At 40.7% G+C, this 21,604-nt stretch overlaps 1 protein-coding gene across 6 annotated transcripts in view; it reads left to right on the forward strand.

The window, feature by feature from the left end:
- The window catches only part of FOXP1 (forkhead box P1), a 359,850-nt gene that overhangs the window by 92,796 nt on the left and 245,450 nt on the right, over window positions 1–21,604 (forward strand). For all 6 annotated transcript variants that reach the window (XR_005659478.1, XR_005659477.1, XM_039910133.1 and 3 more), the window contains one exon: window positions 6,531–6,715. Coding sequence is in view for 4 of the 6 variants with exons in the window: in XM_039910133.1 (XP_039766067.1) it covers window positions 6,542–6,715 (174 nt within the window). In the remaining 2 variants the exon portion in view is untranslated. The remainder of the gene's footprint in view (window positions 1–6,530; window positions 6,716–21,604) is intronic.

Here is a 21,604-nt window from a genome sequence, read left to right on the forward strand (position 1 = left end):
GAGGACACAGTAGGTGGGTGTTAAATGAAGAACGTTACGAAGCAGAGGAGAGGCTACTAAGGCATGGGTCACTCTGACAAGACTGACGTGCATGTGAAGAGTTGCAGTACCCCATTGTAAACAGAGAGGGCAAAGGAACTCTTACCCATAGCTGACAGATGAGATTTGAAGAGGAGCTGTGAATTAAGAAGCACCTTAAAATGACAAATCTCAATGGTGAGAGGCAACATTCCCACTTTAATGGAGAGGGGTTTAGGTCGCTGATCTCCCTCTGTGCCATCTGTGCACTTGTATTGGTGACCATTGAGCATCTCATATTTGCCTCACCCTCACCCCCCAACACTTATGTACATATCTTTCAATTGTGTGTTATAAATTCTTTATTTCTAAGAATGTCTTTCCCCATCTAGACCATAAGCTCACTGTGAGCAGAGAACATGTCTGCCAACACTACTGTATCATATTCTCCCAAACGCTTGGTACAGTGCCCTGCACATAGTAAGCGCACAATAAATACCATTGATGATGATGATAAGGGGCTGAAACTTCCTTTTCCTCGTCTCTTGACCTGGGATCAGCAACCCTTCTGTTCAGAAGAGCCAAACAAAATAGAACCTTTGAGCAGTTGGCGCACAGAGCCAAACATATCATTTAGAGGTCCCCATGTAATGCCATGATGCCAGGCTGTGCACAGCTCAATGTTATATCATCATTGCCCCTGCGGCAGCTTCATAGCAACAGCTGTTGCTGCCGGGGGGAATAGGGAGGGAAAAGAAAGTGGAAGGAAGAGGGAAAGGGGGAAAAAGAAAGAAAAGCAGGGGAGGGAAGGAGAAGAGAGAAAAGAAAGGAGAGGAAAGAGGAAGCACAGTCCAGTGGGCCACCACTGGCAGAGGGTAGACTCTACTCCCTGGCTTGCCCCTTACCCAGGTGGCCAGGCAAGGGGAGGGGCCATCTGGACTCTCCAGCAGAGGATAGAAGCCCTTCCTCCTCACCCAGGGGGGCTGGATGCTGGCAAGATACCCTTTCTACTAACCTCACAGCCGGCTACAGGTTTTGACTCTGCTGCTGTGGTATGAGGAGAGGTTTTCTGGGGCTTTAGCTCTACTTCCTGCACCTGCCCATGCGCTCCACTTCCAACCCCCTTCTGGGTCTGGATCAGTGGTGGCAACTTCCCTCTTTCCCTCCCTCTTTGAAATGCCACTGAGGCCTTTGGAGCCTCCATGGTGAGTGGCATTTTGCCTCCATGAAGGGGTGGGAACTCCCTTCCTGGGAAAAATGGGGTGGAGAGCCCAGTGCCCTCCAAAACCATGTGCTGTGGCTTTTAGGTGATAGTAATTGTGGTATTTGCTTACATGGGTCCTAAGTGTCAAGCACTGTTCTAAGCGCTGGGGAATTACAAAATAATCAGGACAGAAACTGTCCCTGTCTTCCACAGGGCTCCCACTCTAAGTAGGAGGGAGAATGGATATTAAATCCCCATTTTCCAGAATAGGTAACTGAGGCACAGAGCAGTGAAATGACTTGCCCAAGGTCACACAGCAGGCAAGTGGCAGAGCCAGTTGTTTCCCAGCCTCTTGACTCTTTCCACTAGGCCATGCGGTGACAGTGCTGTGCATGGTAGGGACACTGCAAACTGTGGGTTATTCAGTGGAGGTCCCCTCCTTAGCCAGAAGCCTTCCTCGAGAGCCACACTGAGTTACAGGAAGAATCATGATTGGCTCGATAGCCATATGTTGCCTACTGTTGGCCCAGATGCTTTGCCTTCCTCATCAAAATTGTCCTTGTGTGCATTTTAGCCAGTGTGCCCTGCCTTGGTCCATTCGATGTGAAAGGGTTTGTGAATCACTGAGGTAATTAAAACCACCTGCAGTCCTAATTCCATATGTAATTTTACAAGATTCTGTTATTCTTGATTCTTTTTTTTTTTTAAAAAAAGATCTCATGCTCTTTTCAATATGTTGTAAAATTACGGTTGGGCTTGGAGAACATGGGGAGACTGTAGGTTGTTTTGAAATCATTCCTGTTATCTTTGAACCTGCATGCTACCTTTGGCACTTGGCTAATTAAGGTTATATTTAGACTAAAATATACCTTTATGGAGTTTTGGTCCTGGAATCGCCATTCTTCCAAAGCCAAATTTCGATTCACAAGCCAAGCACTGCTTGGCATTAGTCCTACGAGACTTGTACTTTAGGATTTGGCAGCATCCTTTGGAATTTGCATGGAGAAAGAATGTGGGCCTTCTCGATCCTTATTCATTAGAGGGTTGCTCTTCCCCTCTCCTTCCAGTTCAGTGTCATTGCCAGCTTAAGTTTCAGACTGGTTAACCCGACTAGAGTCAAGAGACAGTAACAGCAGGGCAAGACTCTTGAAGACATATTTTCCTGGCCTTGGATCTTAATGATAGCATTGTTCTCAATTGGTTGCCGTTCTGTTCAAAACTTTACTGTCACTACTTGACAGATTGCTTAATATGTCCCATTTGGGGCAGGAACGGAGTTTATCTGGAGTTTCAGTGGACTGTGTCTTTTGTGATTCAACAGTTTCCCAGGTTTTCTTTAATATCATAATATTTCCAGGAAACACAAAATATAAGGGAATTGCTTTATTCTCACATATGGTTCTGATGTCCTGCTTGGCCTCATGGCTTTCCTACGAGCTTGCCTTGCTAGTCATTCCTTTAGCCATCCACATACTTGCAAACCTTTTCTTCCCTTTCTCTTCTGTTCAGGTGTGCTTTTCCTTTCACACTTGAGGTGCGTTAAGGTTGGAGGACTCTAGACTGGAAGCTCGTTGTATGCAGGGTATATGTTCGTTTATTATTGTATTGTGCCCTCTCAAGCGCTTAGTACAGTGCTCTGCACACAGTAATTGCTCAATATATATGATTGAGTAAGTGAATAAGGAACCAGGTGTACTAAAGACATTTCATCGAGACAGGAGCAGTTCTGATTCTAGGTTGGGCCCCGTCAGGACTGGACTGACTCTGAAATTATGACCAGAAAATCCTGGTAGCATGGAGAGAAGAGGTTGGAACAGCAGAAGCTTCTCCGCTGATGTTCTCTATGACCTTCTAACTGGTTCCGAGCTGTTTAGAGCAAGCAAGGAGCCATTCAGAGCCAGTTATAGTAGCTCAAATTCAAGTTCATTCATTCATTCATGCAATTGTATTTATTGAGCTCTTACCGTGTGCTGAGCACTGTACCAAGTGCTTGGAAAGTACAATTCAACAATTAAGAGAGGCAATCTCTGCCCACAAATGGTTTACAGTCTAGAGGGGAGGAGACAGACATCAGGACAAGAAAACAGGCATCAATATAAATAAATAGAATTATAGATATATACATAAGTTTGGTGGGGTGGGGAGTGGGGGGAAGAGCAAAGGGAACGAGTCGAGGTGATGTGGAAAGGAGGGTGAGCTGAGGAAAAGTGGGGCTTAATCTGGGAAGGCCTCTCGGAGGAGGTGCATCTTCAGTAGGGCTTTGAAGGTGGGGAAGAATGATTGGCGGATTTGAGGAGGGAGGGCGTTCCAGGCCAGAGGTAAGGATGTGGGCCAGGGGTCGGCAGCGAGATAGGCAAGATTGTGGCACAGTGAGAAGGTTAGCACCAGTAGAGCAGAGTGTGCAGGCTGGTATGTAGAAGGAGAGAAGGGAGGTGAGGTAAGAAGGGGTAAGATGATGGAGAACTTTGAAGCCAATAGTGAGGAGTTTTTGAGTTAAGTTAAATCAAGAGAAGCAACACAGCCTAGCGGATAAAGCTCGGGCCCGGGAGTCAGAAGAATGGGGGTTCTAATCCCCACTCGGTCACTTTTGTACTGTGTTACCTTGGTTAAGTCACTTCACTTTTCTGGGCCTCAGTTACCTCATCTGTAAAATAGGAATTAAGACTATGAGCCCGATGGGGGACAGGGACTGTGTACAACCTGTAATGATGATAATAATTATTATGGTATTTATTAAGCACTTACTATATGCCAGGCACTGTTCTAAGTGCTGGGGTAAATACAAGATATTCAGGTTGGACAAAGTCCCTGTCCCACATGGGGCTCGCAGTCCTACTCCCCATTTTACAGATGAGGGAACTGAAGCCCAGAGAAGTGAAGTGACTTGCCCAAGGTCACAGAGCAGACAAGTGGCAGGTTCAGGATTCGAACCTGTGACCTTCTGACACCCAGGCCAGTGCTCTATCTACTAGACAAGGCTGCTTCCCAGTGTACCCAAGTGTTTAGTACAGTGCTCGACATAGAGTAAGCACTTAATAAATACCATCATCATTATTATTCAAGTTCCGAACATGCAAGGGGCCACTTGGATCCCAGCCTGGCCCATGAAGGCTACAGGATCTGACCTGGGATAAATGCGCACATGAGGCAAGGAGATGGGTGCTTCCGGATTGGGTGGTGATGTGGTTGAGGCCATGGATGGGGAACGAATGGCTCTGTCCAAGAGGGGTCCTGGATTTTAAGCTTGAACTTAAATAGTAGTAGCCACTGGCCCCAGTGTGGGGAGGGAAGTAATGGGAGTCAATACCAGAGCTTAAGGCAGCTATCCAGGGAGGCTGGCCAGAGCCAGCCTCACTGATAGGGTGGGATCCAGGGCAGTTGCCCAATTTCCATTTACTGCCTTTGTTGCTTCACAGTCCTCCCCCCCCACCCCCCTTCCCCCTCCTCCTGCCTTCCTCTAACCCCAGGAAGGAACAATATTGGGAATGAAATCTGTTTTTCACCAGACTGAGTCCTTATCCTCACAGGAAATGGTTGTAGTCATTCAAGATCTTTCAAAATGTGTTGTTTCCAGATTCCTTTATCTTTGGATAAAGCTCTCACTAGTTTTTAATCATTTGCTTAATTTCCAGACAGGGCATGCAGGAAAAAAATGAAAAATGTTTTAAAAGCATTTAAAAGCTACTTGAAAGAGAAAGGATTCAGTCAGTTATTTCTCCAAGGTTAGGGCGATGAGGTGAGGTAGATATGAAGGAACAGAGACTGATAGTCCCCAAAGCTAACAGCCCAACATGAGAAGCAGCATGGCCTAGTGGAAAGAGCACGGGCCTGGGAGTCAGAGAATCTGGATTCTAATCTCGACTCTGCCAGATGTGTGCTGTGTAACCTTGGGCAAATCACTGAACTTCTCTATGCCTCAGTTCTCCTATTCTCCCTCCTACTTAGACTGTGTGCCCCGTGTGTGACAGGGACAGTATCCAACCTAATGAACTTGTATCTATCCCAGTGCTTAGAACAGTGTTTGTCACAGAGTAAGCACTTAACAAATAACATTAAGAAAAAAAAACTGTGGATGTTCAAAGCTAAAATGGGTGCATGACATGGGTAGCATGAGTTTGCCTTAATTTGGGGCTTTACAAGAACACAATCCCTGTATTACACCCTCTATTACAAGAACTGGGTGTACTTCATTCCTTTCTCAGCTATAACATACTGATCATGATTATGATCCTTCTTGAAATTGACTGATTTGAAAGCTCCTTTTACCCTATCTCCCCTCTGCCCTCGCCTCCCCACGCCCAACACACACATACCCCAATCACTTTCTCCGTAGGGATGTAGGGTGTCATCCAGGGATAACAGGGTACCTATGAAATCATACTGAAAGTGTCTTGTTTCTTTGCATACATCTTCCCAGATCTTTGATATTGAAGGGAAAGAATTTTCAGATTCTCTGAAATGAGTTGGGGCAGATTCGCCCAATAACTATTTAACTGCCTTAATGAAAGTTAGTCCCACTTGGAAGTTGCATAAACATCCACCTGATGCCCAAACCGCAGGTTCACAGTGTGAACATGCTTTTAAAATTATTAACCAAAGTTCTGCTTCTTCCAGTTGCTGTAATCCAGTAAAAGAATAATTAATTTTGACTGGTACCTCTTGGCTACCTTTCATGATAAAACTAACTAGAAGATGAAGGGCAAAGTTTAGGATTTGTTTTGCTCAGGAAATTATGAGCTTTTAATGATCACATTGGAGAACCGAGTGCAGCAGTGTTTACATGCTATCAAGGAGCTTCTGGATGGCAAACAGATTTATGCCAATAAAATGAATTTTCAGTAGTTACCTCTGGCTATTTCAGGCTGTTTTGAGTTATTTATTAACAAAAGAAAGTAATGTAAATTAAAGCATAAGCAGTGCATGTGCAGCTTCACCTTTCAGCTCCTGTATATATCAATTTGCATGTGCCTCATATGTTTTCTGGAATGACTTGACGGTTTCGAAAGAAACATTCAGCTGTAATTCGAGAAATTTTGTTTTTGCCATTGTGTTCACTTAAGAATCCGACTCAAAGGAATAAATATGTTGATCAAAAGATAGTGTACTGGGAAAGCACTGCTAAAATTTTAGCTGGGCCATCAGCTACATAAACAAGTAGTGGTAGTCTCAACCATTAATGAAAGATTACATTGTACAAGGGGAAATAACACATATTTACAGTTTAGGGTAAGATTTGAAGCAGGGCATGTCCCTTATATACAGCAACTGTTTGAACAGCTGCTTTTTTTCTCCCCAATTCTTATTTCAGGTTTTTGAGTCATGATGCAAGAATCTGGGACCGAGACAAAAAGCAACGGTTCAGCCATTCAGAATGGAGCAAGCAGTGGTAACCACTTACTAGAGTGCAGCAGCCTACGGGAAGTGAGATCAAACGGCGAGACACCTTCAGTTGAAATTGGTGCTGCAGATTTAGCACATCTCCAGCAGCAGCAGGTACTGTAAGATATATTACCACTTGATTCTAAGGGAAAAATTAGATCTTCTGTAACCCATAAAAACACTTTCACTTTCTAGGTTCCTATAAAATGATTGCTTTTAAGGAAGAGTATGAATGTGTGGATAGATATGATGGGTGTCAGCAAGTGTGTTTTTTTCATATGCAAGAAGTCCATGTGTGGCCAAGTTCGACTGCCATTTCCTACTGAAGCCTATTGACAGCCTTGGAAGATGCACATAAGTATGGGTGTATTTAGCACTGATTGTATAATGGACTAAGTTAGAATTGTGAAATATTGTCCAAATGTATGAAACTTGTTTTGGACATTGTGTTGATAAATGGATGATAACCACGCTACAGAGTCATACAGATTCTATTTACTCAAAAGACACTCTTTTCCCCCTTTCTATCACTTTTGGAACTGGCGACTATTTGTTTCATTTAGTATTCAGGATGCTCTTACCTCTCTAGTCCTCTGTTTTGGCAAAGGAGCAGGGGAGAGAGGAGTACTGTTAGCTACAGCTGTTTTTTATGGAATAGGGCACAGACCTGATCAAAATAGCATTTTGCCCTTCCTAAGCCAGTAAGATCCTTTAGAGTGCAGGCAATCACTATTTCCCCTCTATCTTCCTTATTGGGATCAGGAATGTGTCACTATTAATAACGATGATGATGATGATGGCATTTGAGAAACCAAGGCTGACTGGTTCCCCCTTCTCAATAAAATATTGAAACCAGCTTTTGGCTGAGGGAAAGTTGTGTGTGTGTGTGTGTGTGTGTGTGTGTGTGTGAGAGAGAGAGAGACAGACAGACAGACAGACAGACAGACAGACAGCCAAAGGATATATAGCTCCTTTCCTTTCTGTTGGTAGGAACTGGCTGTGTACCACTTCCTATGTAGACCTCTCTCTCCCTGGTGCCTTCTGACAGCTATAACTTCTGATACATCCTTCCTGGGAGACTTGTGGTGTACATTTAGTTTTGACCATATGATCAGATCCCAGCAAATGATAATTTATCACCAAAACCAAAGGTAAATAATATATGAATGTCTAGGCATATGTGTAAATATACAGACACATCAGTATTGTTAGCTGGCTTCATCTGCATTCTCCCCAAACTTGAAAATTTTGGTGTACCATTTTTCATGCCTTTATCTGAAAGAAAGAGCAGATATTTCTCTATGATATAAAGAAGTTGGGGTTGTTGACTGTTAAGTTTTGAACCACAAAAACCTCTATGTAAAGCAAATAGCTGGCTATTTGGAAAAATCACCTTCTGAGTTTTATTTTGAAAGTGAAAAATAATTCAGGATCCTGAAGGAGTCATCCACTGAAATGTTTGTGAACTTATTGTTTACATTGGGCACTCTTCAAAATATCACTTAAATAGCACATTTTGTATTTCACACTAGAAGAATAAAAGCAAAATAGCTTGTGTTCCTTATCATGGCCTAGTGGAAAGAGCATGGGCTTAGGAGTATGAAGACCTGGGTTCTAATCCCGGCTCCTTCACATGCCTGCTATGTGACCTTGGGCAAGTCACTTAACTTCTCTGTGCCTCAGTTACCTTATCTGTAAAATGGGGATTAAGACTGTGAGCCCCATGTGAAACAGGGACTGTGTCCGATCTGATTATCTTGCATCTACCCCAGCACTTAGAACAGTGCTTGGCACAGAGCCAGTGCTTAACAATTAACATAATTATTACTATTATTATTATTATCATTATTATGATTATTTGAGTTCATCACTATAGGTTTGATAGAATTGTCTACATTTGTAAGTTGTATTAGTAAGTTACCGGCACAACTTACTAATTATGTAATCCATTTCTGATCAAATTTTGAAACCTGTTTAGATTTCGTAAGTAACGACTTGGAATACCTCATCCAGGTGTTATAGAAGGAAAGGTGATCATGAATATTTCTATGCTTAAAGCCCACTTTCTTACTGCAGTAGGTGGAGGCCTTTTAAAACAACTTTTTTTCAGGGACAGCTGTTTAAGTGTTTCTTTAGGTGTTTTAAGAACCTATTAGCAGGTTGTTTTTGTGGAGAAAGAGCTGCAGCTAAACCAAGGAAAAACTACAGCAACAGGAATATATAAGGGACTAAGTTTATTAGAGTTTCTTGAAGACTGTAAACTGCCACAGTTAAACAGCTCAAAGAAATGATAGTACTAAACGTGATAGACTTTGGTTGTTCCAATCACTTTCATCCTATAGGTTTTTACTTGAAGTGAGAATACCATCAGTGAGAAAATCACAGCCATGCAGAATTCATTACTGCAGTAGTCACACAAAACCACGGATAAAATTTCAATAACTGCAGGCCACAGTTGAGTAAACAGTTGCACTGAAACTTAATTCCTGTTGACTTTTCCCTCATTCTTCGCCAGGGGCACATTCTGATTCGTGGTGCAAAGACAACAGGGGTTACAGCTTTGATTAATGTAGGACAGTAGAAGAGAATTAAAACAGTAAAATATCTTCAAATTGCATTCAACACAAAGGTTTGGCTTTAAAAGATTTTATATCAGAATGAGTTCATTATGAATTAATATTTTGATCACAACATTATGGTATTTTCCATTTCTGCTCAGCCTGTATCCAGGGATATTGTATCTAAAAAACCACTCAACAACACATGGTATTTGCAGACAAAAATATAAGTACTTTTTTTCAGTATTTGTCACCAAAGTTCACTACGCGCCCTAGCATAGCAATTTCAGTAAAAGGAGGCTGGGCCAGGATTCTCTTTGGAGAACATAAGTGGCCTTTTTTGTAATGAAAATGTGTGTGTGCATGTGTGTATGTGTGTGTGTGTGTGTGTGTTTGTGGAGGCAGAGGCAGGGGGTGGGGTCGGTGGTCAACATCTTTCAAAAGTGATTTTTCTTATTAGCAAAAGAGAAGCACTGACTTTCCTTTTAATGGTATTTGTTGAGCACTTACTGTGTCCAAACACTGTACTTTCAAATAAATATCCAACCACCCTGGTGGATCCTCCAGGCCTGATATTGCCTTCTTTTTGCTTCCATCCCTACTGATGTGGGCATGAAAATGCAGATAAGTACTGTAATTTATTTACATTAATGTCAGTCTCCCCCTCTAGACTTTAAGCTCATTGTGGACATGAAACATCTCTACTAACTCTGTTATATTGTACTCTCTCAAGTGCTTAATTCTGTCCAACAAGTTCTCTTAACTAAATTCTCTTAAGTTCTCTCCAAACAGTAAGTGCTCAATGAATATGACTGACTGAGATTGATTGATATGGAGAATGAAAAATTATTTAAAAATGATATTTCTTCATGCCATTCATAAAGCTTGGAAAATTTGAGGTAGAATTTTTATTTAAAAAATAATTCACCTAATACAGTAATTGCTTCTCATTTTCCAGTGTGTTCTTTTTCTAGACTTGTTCATAAATTACAATCCGTTTTCTCTATTTCTATGAGTTATCTGTTCTAAAGTATTTGATGACCAATACCTATGTTATATCCTGGGCTTTGTTTTTTTTTAGACTCTAAACAGTCTAAACTAGTGTAACAAACTGAGTGAATTGTTATGTTTTATGAGTCTTGGATTTCAGAAAGCAAAATCTTGTTTCTTTATTCCTACAAATGAAAGATTCTACAGATAAAGCATACAGCATAGAACATAATGTTTAGAAATTTCTCCATTTCCAGCATATGTTGTCAGGTCAATAGCAGTATGCATACGCGGAAATGTTTATTCAATAAAAATGAATAACTGTTAAAACACTTATTTCTTAATAACATTCCATGTAATGATGGATTTTTTTTTAACCACCTGGCGGTTGTATTGTCTGCAAATGAGCAAGGGTAGTTTGCTTAGAGCTTTGCTTGTTCTCCAATTTAGCCAGTTGGCTATAGTTTCCTTTAATGAGGGGATCTGGGAGAAAGAGAGACTCTGCCAGAAAGATGTAGGGAAATCCACCGATAGCTGGATTTTAGAATTTAGTGTTATCATTCAAGGTGTCTGGGTCATTAAGTCAAAACAAAAGTATGAGAAAGCCTAGATGGTGAGAGGGAAAAATGAATGCTCCTAGTCATGGGTAAAATGTAAAATAGGATATAAAGTTAATAATTAATTATGTCAATAAAGAATTTGATAAAAACAAAAGGTTCCTTTGAAAAAAGCTTTTTCCATGTTGACACTAGTGGCTAGGGGAAATACAAACAGGGCTCTGGAGTTTGTGGAACATGAACGTTTTCCAAAGGACTGTAATAATGGTGATGTGGCATAGTGAGTGTGGCATAATATAGACATATTATTGGTGTCTGTATAAAATTCACTTGACATTTTACAAGGTACTCAGAAAGTGGATTGTTTGGTATAGATGAATTCAAAAGAAAGGATACAGAAACCATTACTGGATCCCAAAAGTATTTTAATTTAGGCATGGCTCAAGGAGTTTAATCTGCTGGACAGACACTCAGCTGTCTACACTAGAAATCAATTTCCTAATAAAGCATTTTTTTTGCCAAATGAATTCATTTCATAGCCAATATTTTTAGTCGAATATTCTTGTTGTACTAGCAAGAGTTTTAAAAATGGAACCTGACCGTCCAATCATTGAAGCTAAAAAAATGTTGGTTATCAGTAGGTTATAGACATTTACACTTACTGCCTCTGATGGGAAAATGGTGTATATGAGGAAACATTTACACAAGCATCTGGATTTCAGTAAGATACAAATGGAGCACAATTCTCCCTCCTCGTCCTTATCTGTACGCTTGGGAGGGAACTGTACTAAGGGTTTGCTTGATATTGCAGTCTTTATATCTGCTTTATGCACTGACATGTTGGTGCGTTTCCCCTAGGATACAGGCTTATCCTAAGCTTTAGATTGGTGAGAGGAAGATGGAGAGAGGCGTTTTTTTTTGTTGTTTTCCCCCCTCATGACCGAAAATGGACCTTGCTAGTGCCCTCTCGGGTCTGAGGAAGAAAATAAATTCTGTTTTCCAAATTTGTTGTTTAGGAAAAATACACTTGTAGATAAGAACTTACCAGATAGGCTGCTCTGAAAATATTTGCCTTCCACGATTTTTTTTTTCGAATTGGTAGATTAGACAGAAATCTCTCCAAAACATTTAGTCAGGTCTACATCTGCAACAAGTGGTCAAAACCTGCAATTATCCAGGTAATTCAGGATGATGGTGGAAAAATTCATTTTAATAGTAATACTGTGGTATTTGTTAAAGCACTTAACTATGTGCCCAGCACTGGGGTAGATTCAAATAGAATCAGATTAGACACAGTAGCTACCTCACATGGGGCTCACAGTCTAAAGCAGAAGCATTTAATCCTCATATTTTACAGATGAAACTGTGGCCTGGAAAGTGCAGGTGATTTGCCCAAGGTCACACAGCAGGCAAGTGACAGCCAGGATCAGAAACCAGGTCTGATTCTCAGGTCCTTGCTATACTGCTACGCTGCTTTGGTCTTCATTATCTGGACATTTCAGAATAAAACGTATTTGTGGTCTGAATTATTGAATAATTGGCTCAGTTTTCTATTCCACTTTACTAGCTTTAACCACCTGACATAAAAGTAAAAATTAGTTCACAAAATTTATGAGAATTGGAGTCAAGATTGTTGTGAGGCTTTTTAGTTGCTTTTTATGGTATTTGTTAAGCACTTATTTTGTGTCAGGCGTGGTACAAATAGTACAAAATTATATAAGATAATCAGGTTGGAAACAGTCACTGTACCACATGAGGCTTACAGTCTTAATCCCCATTTTACAGATGAAGTAACTGAGGTACAAAGAAGTTAAGTGACTTGCCTGAGGTCATACAGCAGACAAGTGGCAGAGCCAGGATTAGAACCCTGGTCTTCTGGGTCCCAGGCCCGTGCTGTTTCTGCTAGGCCACACTCCTTCCCAAGTTCTTGCTTAACCTCCCACAAATAAAAGCTATAATAATAATGGTGGTATTTGTTAAGAGCTTACTGTGTGCCAAGGACTGTTCTAAGCACTGGGATAGATAGAAGGTCATCAGACTGTACAGGTTGTAACAGTCTCATTCCCCATTTTATAGGTCAGATGAGGCCCAGAGAAGTTAAGTGACTTGCCCAAAGTCACACTGCTGATAAGTGGTATGTCGGCATTAGAACCCACAACCTCCGACTCCCAAGCCTGTGCTCTTTCCACTAAGCCATGCTGCTTCTCTATAATTATCGTGCTTTCCTTAATTGTCTAAATTAAAGATCAGAAATGACTAAAATGGAAATTGAATCAAAATGGAAAAAGTAGCATTGCACTGTAAAAATACTCCTGCCAACTTCAATAGCAGGCTTCAGCTTTGATACTGTAATTTTAAGTACTGACCCATGAGCTAAAAACTTTGTATCTTTTGTCTAATCAAAACTATTTTGCATTTTCAGGAGGTATGACTTTAACAGTACTTTGTTGACAGATTAGCTTCAGAGATTACAAAGAGTGTATTTTGAAAAACTGGCAGACTCATATCAGTGTTTTCTTAAGGAAAAAGTATACATTGATGTTTTGCAACTGCCTGCATTTATTGACAACTAGCTAAACTGATATAATTGGAATGTTTGTGTCATGTAAATTTATAGCTTTCCTTCTGGGGTGTAGGGTACTTGTAGGTAATGCATAGATTATTTGATAAAAAGGGTTACAAGTTGACTTCTTTTATGACAAAAGAGAAGAGAAATATAAAGGCAAGGGATGAGTGGAGAAAGAAGGAAGTTCATGTAGAAGAGTGTGCCTTGTGTAAAAAAGTAACATCATTTCTTTTCTGCAATTTACATGTTTGAAATAATCTGTAATTATGAAGATTTACTTGTAACTTTCTGGAAACCTTTGTTGTAAGTAGTGTTCAACTTGAGGCTCCACAAATACTCATCTTGCTTTTTTGAAGAGATTGAATGACTCGTGGGCAGGGAACATGTCTACCACCTCTGTTATATTGTACTCTCCCAAGTGCTCAGTACAGTGCTTTGCACACAGTAAGCACTCAATAAATACCTTGGATGATGATGATTGTATGAATTTTTATGCAAAGTTATTTAATACGCTTTACTTCTTTATTTCAAAACTTTATTTCAAGTGAATACATTTGATAAATTGCTCTAGTAATGCCAACTGACTTTTAATACATGTGATTTCCTTCATTTTCAACATCTTGCACACCAAGCTCTCTTGTCATGTGGGGGTGTTCATAAATTTATAGTAAGCAAATCAAAGGTTTTGTTTTCAAAAACTGTTTTTGAAAAGAAAGAGAAAACTTGAGGATAAACAAGTTATGACACGTGATCTGAAATCACTGTAACATGCTGACTTCATAACATGAATGAAAAGTATCTAGGATGAAAAATTATCATGAATTTTTCCTTAGCATTAACCATTCACTAATGAATGTATCTTTTAAAAAGTCAGGAAGGAAGAGGTGATAAACTGTCTTTTAATGTTCCCATTGATCATAGTATGAGTTATCTCCTTTAGAGAACAAAACTACTAAGTTAGTGCTTTGATAATGCCTTTGTTCCATATTGACACAACTGGGTTAGACTGAATTTGTTTGTAAGGTTGTAAGGGAAAATGCATGTTGTGCTGCTTTTGTGAGAAAATACAATGTCTAATTATTAAACTGCTGCTGTTATTGAAAAAATAATTTAAGATTAAGCTACTTGCAGATTGACAAGGCTGAGCTGTTTGTGAATTTGGTTGCATGCAGGACTAAAATGTGGGAAGGGGGAAAAAAAAAAGACTGGATACTACTGTTCCCAATGTGATTGAACGTATTTTTAAGTTCCTTAATTTTTGCATAAGTGACAGCACTGCATTTCTGGAAATGCACCTCTGGAAGTATACTAGAAACAAGCAACCAATGGGACTAGGGTTGGCAAATGCCATTTGCTTCATTGGTTGCCCTAGCCCTATTGAGTAGCCACCAAAAAATACTAACAAAAAAACGGGTCAGAGATTTTTTTAAGAGATTCTTCTTTCTTTTTTATACCTCATTTTGAATCCTGCCCATATTGGCATTTCATGCTTACAATAATTTCATGAGTGGATGACAAGTTCTCTAATACTAGTGAACTTCTCAAAAAGAGGGAAGGAACCTTCGGCTTGGACACAAATTTATTAAAATGCCAATTTGTTTCTGTCACTGCACCATGTCTTACCTAAACTTCTTTGATCTCCCTACACTGACTGGAAGGTGACATGATGTCTTTTTAGTCATTCAAATCTAATAACTTTTAATCTGAAGGTTAAGTAGTGAGATATAAACTAAGATGATAATATCAATTTTATGTTCACTGAAGGGCACAATATACCTCTTTCTAGTAGAAGGAAAATTGTGCGTAAAATGTCTTTTGCGTTCAAACAGAAAAGCAGTGCCTCTCAAAGCTTCGCGAAGACTCATCTCAGGCAAAATTCAATAACAGTAAATTGCCACATCCTGAAGGGTGGCAACAGTGGATTTTTTTAATGACAAAGTTATTAAGTCTTAATTTTTCAACTAAACATTGACATAAGATCTCCATTTTATAGTGTCCTCTATTGTCTAGAGATGCTGTATTCTCCTTGACTAACCCAAAGGATCTTTAGCGATGTTAAAGACATAAGAGAATGACACAGCCCTCACATAGCACTGGGATATTTTTGGTCCTAAAAGTGTGATAAATAATATATAGTTGTCCTTTGGGTTTGAGGACGAAGTTACTGCTCGTGAGATTGTATCTGTTATTTGGGAGAGACTGAAAAGACAGAACCATGACCAATTTTCCAATTTGTACCTTACACATGGAAAGGTGGTCATTTCTTTGCTGTCTTTCTTTGCTAGAGATCTGTATAGCCAAAAAGTCATACCCATTCAGATCTGGTGATCATCTGACATGAATCCTTATGAATATCACCTGGACTGCTTTTCAGCTTTTCAGAACCAAAGTTTTTGAGCTTCGAGAAGTTGTGCTTTGCACACAGTAAGCACTCAATAAATACGATTGAATGAATGAATGAATTGAAGAGGAACCGTGCCAGTGAGATCCCAAGAAAGCAGTGCCTAATGGAGCACAGTGTAACCGATGCTCAGAAAAGATGGAAAAGATTGGGAATTTAGGTGGCAGTGGTCTTATCCTTATCTAAGAATGGCCTAAACCAAACTCACTATGGAAATTTAGTCTCACATTTCTTTTTAAACCAAATCTTTCTTTTAAAAATTAATTCACTAAATTTATATTTAAAGGACACTTAAAAGCTAATATTTAATAATATAGAAATTGAGTGGTACCCATGGATCAGATTCTCTTCCTCCTATCCCCAGTGGGTGACAGTGAACAGTGAAGTCTTTGAACACTCCAAATTTCAAATTTACAATGTCCTTCTTTATATGTTGCCAAGACATGTGCAAAAATGTACTCACCTTCACCTGAACCTTCACCTCACCCAGTCTTGTACTATTTTTGGCCTTTCCCAGTCTATGTAACTGCCTTACGGAGCAGTATTTTCCTCACACTCTATCCTTCATAAGGAAACATGTGCAAAATGCTAGATTGTAAGCTCCTTGAGGGTGAGAACCATGTCTACAAACTACAGTACTCTCCCAGGAACTTAGTCTAGTGTTCTTTACACAGTAGAGATGCTCACTAAATACTACAGATGGATGCCTAGGTGGAATCATATTTAACAATGGGATGTCTCATGAATACAATTTTTAATCATCTTGACAATTTAGATGCTCAATAAATACTATTAGTTGATTGATTATAGACTTATTGTAAATTTAAACCTATTCAGATGAATGGTAGCATTAATGAAGCGTACACTTCAGTGTTTGCAGCAGCTCCTGTACTTCTTCTGAAATTAGTCTCTTGCTTGTAAGCAATGAAGGGGACCCTACTTTGCATACTTGACTAAGAGTTCAGTCTGGTTATCTACACTATAGGAAATCATTCCTCGGCTTGCATGCATTATCATACACCTTGAAATGGTGTGCATCTATATACATATAAACCTTGGTTTTTGAAAACAATACAACTGATGATGAAAGGACTGATATGTGACCACCCACCCAATGTACATTGTCTCTTCCAGAACTCACTTCTGTTTTCGATAGTGCTTTGGAATCCCAATTGTCCTGAAGCCTCTGCCTAAAGAGCACATCTCCTCTAATGATTGTTTCTTGCCAGCTGATCTATGAATTGCTAAGGCCTATTGTTTGAGACTGTGCTTCACAGTTTCTTCTAAGTGAAGCAGCGTGGCTTAGTGGAAAGAGCTCGGGCTTGGAAGTCAGAGGACGTGGGTTCTAATCCCAGCTCTGCCACTTGTCTGCTGTGTGACCTTGGGCAAGTCACTTAACTTCTCTGTGCCTTAGTTGCCTCATCTGTAAAATGGAGATTAAAAGTGTGAGCCCCACAAGGGACAACCTGATTACCCTGTGTCTACCCCAGTGCTTAGAGCAGTGCTTGGCACATAGTGCTTAACAAATACCATTATTATTATTATTATTATTCTTAACTGTTTATTTTGCCCTCCTGGCTTGCATGCACCCATTTCTCTTCCCAATATAGCAGCTGCTTGGGAGTCCTCCTTTCGTCCATGCTTCTCTTGTGACCTTCCCATTGAAACTATGTTAGTGTGAGCATTGATTCAGTGCTAATGAGCCAACTGTATTCCAGGCCCACGTCATTGGTAGTATTGTTCTGCCACTTGATGAGCAGTGTGTGTCATAAATGGCGCTGTTGAAAGTGCTCAAGAAACTGGTAGGTCCAGATCTCGTGACCTTATGGAAAGTTGGGCTCCATCATAGGTTTATAGACCTTTAATTGCCTACTTGTGGGGAGAGCATTGAGAGAATGGGACATTATGGGAAGGGATGAAAAGATGGAGGAAGAGAAGAAGAAAGGTTGGAAGAAGAGAGAAAACAGAAAAGGGGAGAGAGAGAAGAAGAAAAAGAAGTAAAAGGTACTCACAGTGCTCCTCTTCCTCTGTTGCTGCTTGCCAGGGATGGGGAGGGGCTACAGAATGTGTCTGTTTACTGATGTATTGTACACCCCTGGCCTCCTGTGGCTCCAAAGGGCGGGTCAAACTATCCTAAAAGCTCTGGAGGCAGGTGGGCTGGGGACGTTTCTACCAACTCTGTTGTATTGTACTCTCCCCAGTGCTTAGTACAGGGCTCTGCACACATTAAGCGCTTAATAAATACGATTGACTGACTGACTGATGGAGATCTGACAAGAGCCTCCACATTGCACATGCTCCATCAAGCAGAACAAGTGCTGCTTCACTGTGCAGCCTATTTTCATTCATTCAATTGTATTTAATGAGCACTTACTGTGTACAAAACACTCTACTAAGCACTTGGGAGAGTACAGTATAACATAAGACTCATTCCCTGTCCACAATGAGCTCACAGTCTAGAAGGGGAGCTCTATGCTGGGACTCCCATAGAAGTGGCCTGACCACCTCACACACACAGTCAGTGCTCAGTAAATATGATTGACTGGCCTGATGCCATGGCTCAAGTTCCTTACCTGGGGCCCCCAAGTGAGGGTGAGCCACACAGATGTCCCCTCCTCAAAGCGTTCCATCACAGGGGCAGGGAAAACTGCTGGCCCCCCAACCCTGGCAAGAACCAGAAAAATGGCAGCAACTCACTCTTTCACTGCTTTTGCCACTTAGGTCACCCAAGCCAAACCCGAAGAAGATCCCCTTCCTAGTGTGTGGCCCACTTGCAGGAGTCTTGGCTTAGCTAACACACCTTTGATGTCATGAAAGTTTGCTGCTTGCTGTGGAAGAAAGTCTGCCAGTGTGTTGAAGGAGCGGGTTGTTGGGCAGGGGGAGGCAGCCTACCCCCATAGTAGCAATGAAGGGAATGGCTCACCCAATAGATTCCCAGTCCGAGACCACATCCTGCCAGCAAAGGGTAAGTAGTAGACTACCATCTTGGCTCCACCCCTGTGGCTCCAAAGAGCGGGTCAAACTAGCCTAAAAGTTCTGGAGGCGGTTGGGCCGGGGATGTTTCTGCCAACTCTCTTGTATTGTAATCTCCAAAGTGCTTAGCATAGTGCTGTGCACACAGTGAGCATTCAGTAAATAGCATTGGATTATTGTTGGATTGAAATGGCATTGCCCCCACAGATGGGTATCTATGCTGCTGAGTTGGTGGTATATGATGGTAAAGCATTTTATTTTAAGGGCTAATTTAGAGATTAATTTTGCAGTGTTGCAGTGGATTATCATTTGTTATCTTCCTTGTTCTTGAAAAAGTGGTTCTTAATAATTTTAGCAAGCATGAAACATGCTTCAGTTTGGGTATCCTTGAGCCCATTTTTGGCTGAGAGAGAATAGGCAGACTGATAAGCAGATAGTAAGCAGAACCACTTCTATTATGTCATTTGTAAAGCTAATATTTTCCACAAATGTCTTCTCAGAAACTTTCATTTTGAAGTAGGTAATGAGGCAAAGTTGAATAAATGACCTCTGGAATGAATTTGCCTATTCAAATTAATTTTAACCCTTTTTAGCTTTGAGTCTCAAAGTAGGCTATTGTGGTGGAAGTGATCCTGTGTACTGAGCATCATCACTCATTTAATGCAGGTTGGATTTTCATTGGCCTATTCACTTGATTGCTTTTTTTCTGCATCATGGATTGGGAGATTGGGAAGCAGTGTGGCCTAGTGGAAAGAGCATGGGCTTGGGCGACAGAGGACCTGCGTTCTAATCCCAGCTCTGCCATGGGTCTGCTGTGTGACCTTGGGCAAGTCTCTTAAAACTTCTCTGTGTCCTCATCTGTAAAATGGGTATTAAATCCTACTCCCTGCTACTAGACTGTGAGCCCCATGTGGGACAGGGACTGTGTCCAACCCAATTATCTTGTATCCACCCCAGCGCTGAGAACAATGCTTGACATGTAGTCAGTGCTTATCAAGTACTGTCATTATCATTGTTATCAACATTAGTGTTATGGTTATTATTTAGAGTGAATATGCCCTGAGACTGGACTGGACTGGGTTGTTGTCAGTCCCCACCTTTCAATTCTTCACACTTTCTAGCTGGGTCCTAATTATCTGAATTTATTGGCCTGCAGGAAATGGTGCACAGCCTATCTGTTTACTCAGGCCACCCCCTGACTGGGGTGTGTGATTTTTAAAGATTAAATGAGGCTTAGAGAGCCTGATTATTTAACTATTTGGGCCCATATTTTTGATACATGATTTTCATATGAAGTTTTGGTAGTACATCTAAAAGCATTTATAACTCAAATGATAATGAATATATGCCAAATTAATTATCCACTGGTTACCGTTCCCACACTTAGAAGAATGATGCCTCATTGATTTAGCCTAGCCGAAGTCCATCGTATGGTGGCAACCATTTTTAACCCAGATATGTGACTTCGCAGAAAATGAAAATCAGGTCAGCCTTAGTTTGGGGATGAGTATGTTTCTATATATAGCTAGTTTAATATATAATCCTCTGTTTATATAAGACTTGTCAACTGGGTCAATTGGCAAGTTGTGTGATCTATTTTAAATTGTGAATGTATTTCTCCTTTTTTCTGTAAAATGTCCATATTTTATCCCAGGGAAGAGAAAATTTTCCTTTAACCATATGCAAATCTTCACTGAGCAAGTAAAATGCTAGATTCAGTGTGGGGTAGTGGAAAGAGCACAGGCCCCAGCATCTGGGCTCTAATACCAGCTCTGCTACCTGTCTGCTGTGTGACCTTGTGTGTGTCACTTAACTTTTCTGTACCTAAGGTTCCTCATCTGTAAAATGAGGATTAAATACCTGTTTTCCCCACTTCTTTGATTTTGAGCCCCATGTGGGACAGGGACTATGCCTGATCTGATTATCATTTATCTTCCCTAGCACTTAGTACAGTGCTTGGCACATAGTTAGTACTTGACAGATACAACAATTATTATCATTTCTATGTACTGTCTACACAGGTGGTTTGGGATCCTTTCAGATTGAGGCACAATTACAGAAATCCTACATTTCTGTGACACATATAGTTAGCATATGAACTGAAGTATGCTAAATATAGTGTGGAAAAAGAAAATAAGAAAACTCCTTGTCACATATTTAATTGCATTTTTTTTCTTTTTAAAAAAGCTCTTTATAGCTACTGTCATATATACCCAGACACATTCACCCATATATCTCCCCTTCCCACCCTCTCTCTCCATCTTTTCCCAATCATCTCCTTTTGCCCAATGGAGAGTCTTCTCATCTCATTGTTTTATGCTTCCGTGGTGGAATTAGGGAGAGAAGCAGCATGGCCTGGGAATCATTAGGACCTGAGTTCTATTCCCGGATCTGCTACTTGTCTGCTGTGTGACCTTGAGCAAGTCACTTCACTTCTCTGGCCTCAGTTACCTGTGAGCCCCATGTGGGACATGAACTGTATTCAAACCTGATTATCTTGTATCTATCCCAGCGCTTAGTAAGTTGCCTGGCACATACAAATACCACCGAGAGAGGGGGGAGAGAGAGAGAGAGAGAGAGAGAGAGAGAGAGAGAGAGAAGATACCTACATGTCCTCTGCAGGCATCAGCAGCTGTGGAAATACTGGATAACTTTGTCATCCCTTAGAGGGGAGAGAAAAAGGGAAGGGAGAAGAGAGACATTGTACATCCATCTGCATCCCCTTAGTGAAGCTGGTAGCAGTAAGAAGATTAGGCCGCGTCAGTAAAGTATTCACAGTGAGTAGGAGGGGTTTCCAGGAATTTCAGCTTCCTTTTCCTGACTCTGCTCCAAAACCCAATCTGATGGACCCAGAAAAATGGGGATTCAATAATGATTCTGGGTTCTTGAGAAGAAGCAGTATGGGGAAGCAGGATTGCCTAGTGGAAAGAACATAGGCCTGGGAGTAAAAGGACCTGG

This window comes from Ornithorhynchus anatinus, chromosome X1 (assembly GCF_004115215.2).
Source record: "Ornithorhynchus anatinus isolate Pmale09 chromosome X1, mOrnAna1.pri.v4, whole genome shotgun sequence".
Classification (NCBI taxonomy): domain Eukaryota; kingdom Metazoa; phylum Chordata; class Mammalia; order Monotremata; family Ornithorhynchidae; genus Ornithorhynchus; species Ornithorhynchus anatinus.